This window comes from Carassius gibelio, chromosome A19 (genome assembly GCF_023724105.1).
Source record: "Carassius gibelio isolate Cgi1373 ecotype wild population from Czech Republic chromosome A19, carGib1.2-hapl.c, whole genome shotgun sequence".
Taxonomy (NCBI): domain Eukaryota; kingdom Metazoa; phylum Chordata; class Actinopteri; order Cypriniformes; family Cyprinidae; genus Carassius; species Carassius gibelio.
This window is the reverse complement of record NC_068389.1, coordinates 3,667,501-3,678,815: the sequence shown is the minus strand read 5'-3', so window position 1 is coordinate 3,678,815 and position 11,315 is coordinate 3,667,501. Positions and strand designations below refer to the sequence as shown.

The following is an 11,315-nucleotide window of genomic DNA, read 5'->3' as shown; positions in this document are numbered from 1 at the left end:
TTATTCATTATTGTTGTGGTATTTATGGATTTAAAATCAACTTTGTTATTATTATTATTTTTATAAAATAACATCTGAAGCATTGGGCTGTAAAAAAAAAAAATATATATATATAATTCAGCAATGTAAATAACATGAATGTTTTGGGTAGGGCACAAGTGGACCACATTTCCCATGTTGCCTTTCGGTCGTGACGAACAGACCGGGAGGAGCTGTCGTTTTTTTACTCTCCATATTTTTTATTTACCATATTTATTTATTTATTTGATCGTCGGGAGCAGGCTCGGAGTGTGGTGGCGTCGGGGTGACGAGCTGCTCTGGACTGGGACAGATATTAATATAATACTCCTGCACGCGCAGCGGAGCAGCACAATAGAGAGAGCGAACAAAGACGCGCTCGTCCGCCTGCGCTGTTTCTCTTTCAGTTCAGCCGAGCGCTGGGAGACTGGCCTGCGCTCACAGGTGAGGATCTCTGGCCGTGTGGAGCATCAGAGGGGCTGAGGGATCGTGATCTCTGAGTCTGGGCTTTAATCGAGACTCTCATGTAAAGCTGCGATACAACAGGAACAAGGAAGCTGTCTCATTGTGTGCATCTGTCGCGAGAACACATCAGTCTGATGCTCGATCCAGCAGCATGCGCCTCCACTCGAGCAGGTGAGTCGTGTGTCAGGGTCTGTGTGAGACTCAAGCGCTCAGCTTCTTCAGATCAGGAGGTTAGAGAGGTGAGTTAGTGCTGCTGAAGCTGCTAACACATGCTAGCTGCTGCTTCCGGCGGCGCTTCCGCTGCACACAGTCAGTGAGTCTGTGCATGTAAACACGGTGAAGCGCTCTCTCTGTGTGTGCTGCTGTGGTCTGTGCTCTCCTGACACACTGTGTGTAGCAGTGGATTCAGCTCATGGTGTGTCTCTTCGATCATGTAGTAGCTCCTGTGGCTCACACTGTGTAGTGAGGTCAGATCAGCTCTTGACCTCTGACCCCTGTCACTGATGATAGAGATGTGTGTCTGGATCAGAACCTTTTTCATGATTTACAGAAGTCGCTTCTGCTCATCAACACTGCATTTATTTGATCAAAAATGTTTATACTGTGAAATATCATTAAGATTTATTTCTGTGATGCTCCGCTGTATTTTCAGTATCATTCCTCCAGTCTTCAGTGTCACATGATCTTCAGAAATCATGAAAATATGATGATTTATTATTATTGATTTTTTATTATTTATTATCCGTGCTGAAACCGTGCTGCTTCAGATTCTGTTGTAAACTGTGATAGTTTTTCAGGATTCTCTTCAGTTCAGAAGTTTGGAGTCAGTACATTTTTATTCTCTCTTTTAGAAAGAAATTAAAACTTTTATTCAGCAAGGATTTGTTCAATTGATAAGAAGTGATAGCAAAGATGTATATTGTTAGAAAATATTTATATTTTGAATACATGCTGTCCTTTTTAAACTTTTTATTTGTCAAAGAATCCTAAAAAAAGTATCCCAATTTCAAAAAACATATTTGTCAGCACAAGATTGATAATTCTGATAATAAATCCGTATATTATTCTGATTTCTGAAGATCATGTGACACTGAAGACTGGAGGAATGATGCTGAAAATACAGCGGAGCATCACAGAAATACATTACACTTTAAAGGATATTGAAATATAAACCATTATTTAATATTAAAATAACATTTTGAAATATTGTTATTTCTATTTTATTATTATTTATTTCTTTTTTTTTTATCAAATAATTGCAGCCTTGATGTGCAGAAGAGACTTCTCTGAAAACATTATAGGTCTCACTGACCCCAGACTCTTGACCGGTCGTGTAGATAAACACAGGACACACATCTACAGCTGCTGGTCATATCATTAGAATATCATCAAAAACAGGATTTATATAAAAGTGAAACTTGTATATTATATTCATTCATTACACACAGACTGATATATTTCAAATGTTTATTTCTTTTAATTTTGATGATTATAACTGACAACAAAGGGAAATCTCAAATTCAGTATCTCAAAAAATTAGAATATTGTGGAAAGGTTCAGTATTGAAGACACCTGGTGTCACACTCTAATCAGATGATTAACTCAAAACACCTGCAAAGCCTTTAAATGTTCTCTCAGTCTCTGTGTCCAAGCACATTAATAGAGAGGGGAAGGGAAGGAAAAGATGTGGTAGAAAAAGGTGTACAAGCAATAGGGATAACTGCACCCTGGAGAGGATTGTGAAACAAAACCCATTCAAAGATGTGGGGGAGATTCACAAAGAGTGGACTGCAGCTGGAGCCAGTGCTTCAAGAATCACTACACACAGACGTATGCAAGACATGGGTTTCAGCTTCACATTCCTTGTGTCAAGCCACTCTTGAACAACAGACAGCGTCAGAAGCGTCTCGCTTCAGAAAGGACTGGACTGCTGCTGAGTGGACCACAGTTATGTTCTCTGATGAAAGTAAATTTAGCATTTCCTTTGGAAATCAGGGTCCCAGAGTCTGGAGGAAGAGAGGAGAGGCACACAATCCACGTTGCTTGAGGTCCGGTGTAAAGTTTCCACAGTCAGTGATGGTTTGGGGTGCCATGTCATCTGCTGGTGTTGGTCCACTGTGTTTTCTGAGGTCAAAGGTCAACACAGCCCTATACCAGGAAGTTTTAGAGCACTTTCTCTTTTCAGCTTCCTGCTGCTGACCAACTTTATGGAGATGCAGATTTCATTTTCCAACAGGACTCTTCACCTTCACACAGTGCCAAAGCTACCAGTACCTGGTTTAAGGACCATGGTATCCCTGTTCTTAATTGGCCAGCAAATTCGGCTGACCTTAACCCCATAGACAATCTGTAGTCGATATAGATTAGAAAATCTGTGTGGTATTGTGAAGAGGAAGATGTGACATGTCAGACCCAAGAATGCAGAAGAGCAGAAGGCCACTATCAGAGTAACCTGGTCTCTCATAACACCTGAGCAGTGCCACAGACTGATCCACTCCATGCCACGCCGCATTGCTGCAGTCATTCAGACACAAGAGACACAACTCAGTACTGAGTGCTGTACATGCTCATACTTTTCATATTCATACTTTTAGTTGGCCAAGATTTCTAAAATAATTTCTTTGTATTGGTTTTAAGTAACATTCAAATTTTCTGAGATACGTATTTTTCTTAGATGTCAGTTATAATCATAAAAAATAAAATAAATAAAATATAAATAAATATATCAGTCTGTGTGTAATGAATGAATATAATATACAAACTTCTCTTTTTTGAATGGATTTAATGAAATAAATCAACTTTTTGATGATATTATAATTATATGACCAGCACCTGTATATGATTTGACAGACCTAATATATATATATATATGTATGTATTTGTTTAGTCGTGTGTAGATAGCTTTTTGTATTTATAAAAGAGCAACTCCAATCAGTTAGAGATTACAGACAGTAAGAAAAAGAGCAGTGCGTGTTCTGCAGATGTGCAAAGAGCTGAATATATGTGTGTGTGTGTGTGTGTGTGTGTGCGCTCCTCAGCTGAATGCGGAGGGGATGTCTGGCAGTAAGGCTCTGGGGGGTGCGCGGCGGCGGCGGACACGGTGCCGGCGCTGTCAGGCCTGTCTGCGGACCGAGTGTGGAGAGTGTCACTTCTGTAAGGACATGAAGAAGTTCGGCGGGCCGGGCCGGATGAAGCAGTCCTGTCTGCTCCGCCAGTGCACTGCGGTGAGTCCAGCAAACAGACTCTTTCCCTTCATGATGTGGATGTGCTTGTGTGAGTGTGTGACTGAAAGCCTCTGGCTTCACTGACTCTCCTGCTCTCCTCAGCCCGTGTTACCGCACACAGCCGTGTGTTTCGCGTGTGGTGAAGCAGGGAAGGAGGACACGGTGGAGTCGGAGGAGGAGAAGTTCAGCCTCTCGCTCATGGAGTGCACCATCTGTAACGAGATCATCCACCCCAGCTGTCTGAAGGTTAGTAACACACACTCCTCAGGGGTGAAGCTGATCGAAGCCAGCGTCTGATAACACCATCAACCCTCTCTCCTCAGATGGCCAAGTCTGAAGGCATTATTAATGATGAGATCCCAAACTGCTGGGAATGTCCAAAGTGCCACAAGGAAGGAAAGACCAGTAAGGTAAGACTGCACACAGATCCTCCACTGCTCCATCACAGGGCAGAGTGGGACAGTCTCCAGCTAGTTCATGTCTGCTTAAATGTTAAGAGAACACTTGGTGAATAAATCTGTTTTAGTAGAGTGAAGGAGACAGACAGGAAGCAGTGGCGTTAGGAAATGATGTGAACTGAAGCTGTAGCAGATTCAGAGCGCTGTAGATCACAGAAGTAGAGATCTCTGGGTCACTCACATCAGCTCCGTTTCTAGACCAGGAGCGTTTCGACTTCATGATGCCGTCTGACTGAAGAGTGATGATGTCATCACTGATCTAGTTCTGATTGGCCTTCAGCCTAATAAACATCATGCTAATGGAAGTGTCCGATGTTTAGGATCCAGGAGATGGTTCAGGGAAGAGGCGCATGGACAATGGGGAGGTGAGCCGCTGGAAGCTGACGGATGAGCCTCCACCCAGTAAGAAGAAGAGCATGTCCCTGGACGACTCGGCCCGGCCGGACGGAGCCAAGCGCAGGAAGGACAAGGAGCTTCCTCAGGAGAGCGGCTCCAGAAAGAAGGTGAGTGCTTCACTGATTGTGATTCAGCTTGAGTGTGACGGGACACATTACATTCACATTTAGTCTTTCAGCTGACACTTTAACCGAAGTGACTTACACGTGAGGACAACAGAAGCAATCAAAATCAGTAACAGAGCAATGAAACACAAGTGCTATAACAAGTCTCAGTTAGCTTAACGCCGTACACATAGCAAGGGCTTTTAAATAATATAATAAATAACAAGTTTTTTTAAAGAATAGAATTAGAATAGTGAGTGCTAGAGTTAGAGGGTCAAATAAAGATGGAGGAGATTCTTGAAGATGGCCAAGGACTCAGCTGCTCGGATTGAGTTGGGGAGGTCATTCCACCAGGAGTGATTTTGTGCTTCTTTGGGATGAACAATGAAGCGACATTCACTTGCAGAACTCAAGCTTCTAGAGGGCACATAAGTCTGAAGTAATACATTTAGGTAAATAGTAGGGCTGGCATGGTTCACTGTAAAAAAAAAAAAAAGAACCGTTTTTTCCACACGCGATTGCATTTAAAAACAGATGAGACGCAGCGGAATGGAATAAAATCCCCACAAATTCTCTAGACATGTTTTCTTAAAGTTGAACCTCTAACTCTTCTTCACTTTCTGATCCTCCCTCATGTGAGATGCGAGTGCAGCAGTCATAGTTGTGCATGTCAGGAACGCAGAGCAGCCATCAAGTCTTAGACAGTGGTCTAGGTTATTACAAGCAGAGTTTTTAGGCCCTATGATTAACACCTCTGTTTTTTCTGAATTTAGCAGTAAGAAATTACTCGTCATCCAGTTTTTTATATCGACTATGCATTCTGTTATTTTTTCAAATTGGTGTGTTTCACCGGGCCACGAAGAAATATAGAGCTGAGTATCATCAGCATAACAGTGAAAGCTAACACCATGTTTCCTGATGATATCTCCCAAGGGTAACATATAAAGCTTGAAGAGTAGCGGCCCTAGTACTGAGCCTTGAGGTACTCCATACTGCACTTGTGATCGATATGATACATCTTCATTCACTGCTACGAACTGATGGCGGTCATATAAGTACGATTTAAACCATGCTAATGCACTTCCATTAATGCCAACAAAGTGTTCAAGTCTATTCAAGAGGGGCGTGGTGGAGGTGGGGCTTAGGTAGACCATATTATCAGATATTGCGATTAGTGTGTGTGTGTGACCGTCCACCGTTTTGTAGAGTTGGTACAGAGTTTAGCAGGAAGTAATGTCACATATTACCATGCATCACTCAGGTCCTGTTTGAACACGTGTGTTTTTCTGTTTGTCCTCAACAGATCAAAGGTGCCCGTGATAAACACCTGAAAAAGGTAAGTCTTTAGTCTTATTGTTGAGATGACATGCACAGTTGTGTGTTGTAATCTTCTCTCTTTAACATCTTCAGCAGAAAGCCAAACCCAACTCCTCAGATTCTTCTGAAGCGAACGGGCCCAACTCTTCGCTGGCTGGTGGACACAGCTCTGCTGGAGGCTCTGGTGCGGCGCAGCCCTCGGCCCCGAGCCAGGACCAGCGCTCGCATCAACGTGAGAAGCTCGAGCGCTTCAAACGCATGTGTCAGCTACTGGAGCGAGTGCGCGACTCCAGCTCCTCGTCCTCCTCCAGCTCAGAAAGCGACTCAGAATCGGATTCAGACTCGCCATCTCCTGTCGCCGCCTCAGAAGCTTCCTCTCCAGCAGCTGGATACGGCAACAGCAACATCCGCGAGCGAGAGCGAAGCCGCCGTCTGGCAGAGCTGGGCTTCAGTGCCAGTGAGGATTCTGATGGCGAGAGCGTAGCAGCAGACCATGAGCAGGACAGCGTGGACGAGCCGCAGCCACAGCGCCGCAGAGGAGACGTGAGTAGCAGGCTGCGCAGAGCGGTCTTGGACACTGAAGCAGATGAGGATGAGGACAGGGCAGGGGATCGGGGTCAGCCGTCCTCACCGCTGTCAGCTACTCAGCTGCCACCCTTCGGACATGGACATTTGGCGGGACCCGAAGGCCTGTCCTCATCCAAGCGCACTAACGGACAGGACACACGCAACGGCCGCACACGGGTGGCTGGCAGAGAGATGCAAGAGAAGGAGAACTCCAACAGCAGTACTGTAACCAATCACCGGCACACCCCCGGAAAGGCTGTCCGTGGGAGCAAAATCCGAGGAGGAAGCCGGCAGAACATTTCCTCAAATAAGAGCACAGGTACAGCAGCAGCTGGCTCTGGTACTGCGAACGGCAACACTGCCACCTGTAACCCGGTCAGCATCTCTCTGGCTCCACATCGCTCGCAGCAGTCGCGCTCACAACTGGTGAAGAGGAGTGCTGTGGCTGTGCCCTCGTCGCCGCGGCCCCTGCAGATGGAGCGGCACCTTGTGCGACCGCCGCCGGCCTGTCCCGAGCCACACTGCCTGCCGCTGGACAGCGGCGCGTCTCACGTGCTGCCGAGGGAGGTCTGGCTCCGTGTCTTCCAGCATCTCAGTCAGCGGCAGCTGTGTGTCTGCATGCGTGTGTGCCGCACCTGGAGCCGTTGGTAAGACATCAGACACCACATCACAGCTAGGCATCAGCATCCATATCACTGTTAAACCTCAGCAAACGGCCTAATAGGAATGTAATGGTTAACCACGAGCCGGTTGAAAATCGATTCAAATATGTTAGGAGATGCTAAACAAATTGTGATTCAGTTAGGGGCAGGAGTTAATATGAATGCATGTCTGAGTGGAACTTACTGTCTTAATAAAAGTTTAGATGGTATTTTTTCTTTTCGTCTTGCATCTGTTAAATACTTATTAAAGTTCATAAGTGCAGTGCTGCTTTCTTTACAGCTGTAACCTAGGAAACCTAGCTCCACCTGCCGCGGCGTTTATGAGTGCTTTGTTTACGGCGGTAACCGAGGAAACGCTTTAGCTCCACCTGCCGCAGCGTTCATGAGTGCTTTGTTTATGGCGGTAACCGAGGAAACGCTTTAGCTCCACCTGCCGCAGCGTTCATGAGTGCTTTGTTTATGGCGGTAACCGAGGAAACGCTTTAGCTCCACCTGCTGCGGCGTTCGTGAGTGCTTTGTTTATGGCGGTAACCGAGGAAACGCTTTAGCTCCACCTGCCGCAGCGTTCATGAGTGCTTTGTTTATGGCGGTAACCGAGGAAACGCTTTAGCTCCACCTGCTGCGGCGTTCGTGAGTGCTTTGTTTATGGCGGTAACCGAGGAAACGATTTAGCTCCACCTGCTGCGGCGTTCGTGAGTGCTTTGTTTATGGCGGTAACCGAGGAAACGCTTTAGCTCCACCTGCTGCGGCGTTCGTGAGTGCTTTGTTTATGGCGGTAACCGAGGAAACGCTTTAGCTCCACCTGCTGCGGCGTTCGTGAGTGCTTTGTTTATGGCGGTAACCGAGGAAACGATTTAAGCTCCATCTGCCACAGCGTTCATGAGTGCTTTGTTTATGGTGGTAACCAAGGAAACGCTTTAGCTCCACCTGCCGCGGCGTTCATGAGTGCTTTGTTTATGGCGGTAACCAAGGAAACGCTTTAAGCTCCACCTGCCGCGGCGTTCATGAGTGCTGTGTTTACGGCGGTAACCGAGGAAACGCTTTAAGCTCCACCTGCCGCGGCATTCGTAAGTGCTTTGTTTATGGCGGTAACCGAGGAAACGCTTTAAGCTCCACCTGCCGCGGCGTTCATGAGTGCTGTGTTTACGGCGGTAACCGAGGAAACGCTTTAAGCTCCACCTGCCGCGGCGTTCGTGAGTGCTTTGTTTACGGCGGTAACCGAGGAAACGCTTTAGCTCCACCTGCCGCGGCGTTCGTGAGTGCTGTGTTTACGGCGGTAACCGAGGAAACGCTTTAAGCTCCACCTGCCGCGGCATTCGTGAGTGCTTTGTTTACGGCGGTAACCGAGGAAACGCTTTAGCTCCACCTGCCGCGGCATTCGTGAGTGCTTTGTTTATGGCGGTAACCAAGGAAACGCTTTAAGCTCCACCTGCCGCGGCGTTCATGAGTGCTGTGTTTACGGCGGTAACCGAGGAAACGCTTTAAGCTCCACCTGCCGCGGCATTCGTGAGTGCTTTGTTTACGGCGGTAACCGAGGAAACGCTTTAGCTCCACCTGCTGCGGCATTCGTGAGTGCTTTGTTTACGGCGGTAACCGAGGAAACGATTTAAGCTCCACCTGCCGCAGCGTTCATGAGTGCTGTGTTTACGGCGGTAACCGAGGAAACACTTTAAGCTCCACCTGCCGCGGCATTCGTGAGTGCTTTGTTTATGGCGGTAACCAAGGAAACGCTTTAAGCTCCACCTGCCGCGGCGTTCATGAGTGCTGTGTTTACGGCGGTAACCGAGGAAACGCTTTAAGCTCCACCTGCCGCGGCATTCGTGAGTGCTTTGTTTACGGCGGTAACCGAGGAAACGCTTTAGCTCCACCTGCCGCGGCGTTCGTGAGTGCTGTGTTTACGGCGGTAACCGAGGAAACGCTTTAAGCTCCACCTGCCGCGGCATTCGTGAGTGCTTTGTTTACGGCGGTAACCGAGGAAACGCTTTAGCTCCACCTGCCGCGGCGTTCGTGAGTGCTTTGTTTATGGCGGTAACCGAGGAAACTCGATTAAAAACTGCTCATGTTGCGTGCATCTTTGTTTTGGTCATGAATGAAGTGCAGGGGTTGTCTCTCATTTTAAATGGAAAGAGCAAGCACAAAGCCTTATTTTGTTTATATGAAGAGATTTATTTGATTTGAGGCTTTTTAAAAATTTCAATTTTGTTTTGTTATGTTTACATTTATATTTAATTTTTTTAAGCCACTTCCAAAAGAGGACAATAAACAATCAAAACCAACAAAAGAGCAATAATACGCAAGTGCTATATAAGTATATTATTATAGTGTTATATTTCAGTTTCACAAAAAAACGTGCAGCATTTTGCCCAAGCAATAATAAAAGAACACATTTTATTTATAATTTGTCTTAAATCTCATTTTGTTACAAAACAAAAAAGAGAATCGAATCGTGATTTCAGTAAATCGTTACATCCCTACTACTTAATAATACAAAGTAAATACTTTGGTAAATTTGAAATATTGATCCCATTTGATGCACTATGAAAGCTCTTATTGACACTAAAGTGTTCAAATGTCACTGGAGGCACTGTAATTCAATGAAACAGGAAATTGGTCCAGTTGACTTCAAAAATGGCGAATGATAGCGGACGATGACAGCTGTGAATCTTAGGAAACATCGTAGGTGTCAGAAAAGATCTGAGCTTCATCTTGACCGATGTCTTTGAGGATGTCTGGTCTGTCACAGGTCTGGGGTCATAGACAGGCAGTGACCAGTCAAACGAGCGCTGCTGTCATCAGAGGTTGGATAGTCGTGTCCCGTAACCTCATATTTAGTCTTCACTCTTGACACGTGTGTTTTTAAGTAACAGTATGTCATTTAAATGATCAAGTGTAAACATGACGAGTGATATGGAGTCAGGGTCGTTTGTATGCAAGACTGGCCCTCTGAAATATGAATCGTACCTTCAGCACGTCAGTGGATCTGCAGTCTCTGCACTTGACCAGACAATCAGTCACAGAGTGGTGCTGGGAAACCTTCCTTCTGTAGCCAGTTGACCCTAGAAATCCACCGCTCTGGGCAGTTGTGATTTCATTCTTAAATAGATTATTTTACCATTAAATCCCTTTTCACATGAGATTCATGACAGAAGGACAGGTGAACGCATGAATTACTACAGTGTCATTCAGATCTGTGCACTGAAAAATCATTATTAAAAACCATTTCAACACAATGTATTGTTTATCTTCAGCAGGAGGATCAAGTCTCCAGCTGGAGAACTGAATTAGAAGTAATGTGCTAAACCATTATTTCTGACTTTTTACAACACTACATTTCAGTGATGTAATGAAGACCTGATAGTAACGTCTGATCTGTGAACAAATGACTCTTTGAAACTGATTCTGTTAGGTTAAACGGATAACAGATCACATTGATTCGTTTGTGAATTTGATTGTTGATTGGGTGAGCGGCTCAGGTGTTGATCAGGGAGTACTGTGTGTCTCCTGATAGTTCAGAGCAATGCCAGACTTAACATTTTCCAGTTACTGGCTGAGACAGACGGTGCACCTCTGTGTCCAGTGAAGATGCCTGACGCGTGCGTGTGTGTGTGTGTGTGTGTGTGTGCAGGTGCTGTGATCACAGGTTATGGACTCAGATCGATCTGAGCCACCAGCGCTCCATCACTCCTCCCATGCTGAGCAGTATAATCCGTCGACAGCCCGTGTCTCTCAACCTGGGCTACACCAACATCTCCAAGAAACAGCTCATGTGGCTCATTAACCGTCTGCAAGGTAAGGTCATGCTCTTGTTCCAGAGTATTAATGTGAAGCGTGGTTAGTGTGGTAAGTACAGTCCCAGAGAAAGAGCATAGATCTACATACAGCTCTGCTCTCCAGACGAGACGTGCTCTGGGCAGATGAGTGAAAAGAGAGAAATCCACACAAGAAGAAAATAGATGGGAAAGGAAAAACTGAGGATTTTGAACAGTCCAGGGTCACATTATGACAAGTAGCGCAGTAGTCTGATTTGAAGAGCGTAGGTTCTGTGTGGTCAGTGATGAGCTGGTGTTGACCGGTGTTCTGTGCTCCTCAGGGCTGCTGGAGCTG

General features: G+C 45.7%; 1 protein-coding gene across 5 annotated transcripts in view; it reads left to right on the top strand.

The window, feature by feature from the left end:
- Nucleotides 1–22: 22 nt before the first annotated feature.
- Nucleotides 23–11,315, top strand: part of LOC127935567 (F-box/LRR-repeat protein 19) — a 22,207-nt gene continuing 10,914 nt past the window's right edge. The window contains exons 1-9 of one of the 5 annotated variants that reach the window (XM_052533561.1): nucleotides 23–654; nucleotides 3,522–3,707; nucleotides 3,810–3,953; nucleotides 4,031–4,117; nucleotides 4,486–4,668; nucleotides 5,969–6,001; nucleotides 6,079–7,196; nucleotides 10,837–11,000; nucleotides 11,302–11,315. The exon at nucleotides 11,302–11,315 is cut by the window's right edge and continues 151 nt beyond it. In XM_052533561.1, the coding sequence (XP_052389521.1) occupies nucleotides 3,537–3,707; nucleotides 3,810–3,953; nucleotides 4,031–4,117; nucleotides 4,486–4,668; nucleotides 5,969–6,001; nucleotides 6,079–7,196; nucleotides 10,837–11,000; nucleotides 11,302–11,315 (1,914 nt within the window). In that variant the 5' untranslated portion in view covers nucleotides 23–654; nucleotides 3,522–3,536. Of the gene's footprint in view, nucleotides 655–3,521; nucleotides 3,708–3,809; nucleotides 3,954–4,030; nucleotides 4,118–4,485; nucleotides 4,669–5,968; nucleotides 6,002–6,075; nucleotides 7,197–10,836; nucleotides 11,001–11,301 lie in introns of all 5 variants that reach the window. The other 4 variants (XM_052533559.1, XM_052533564.1, XM_052533563.1 and 1 more) reach the window with 4 other exon arrangements.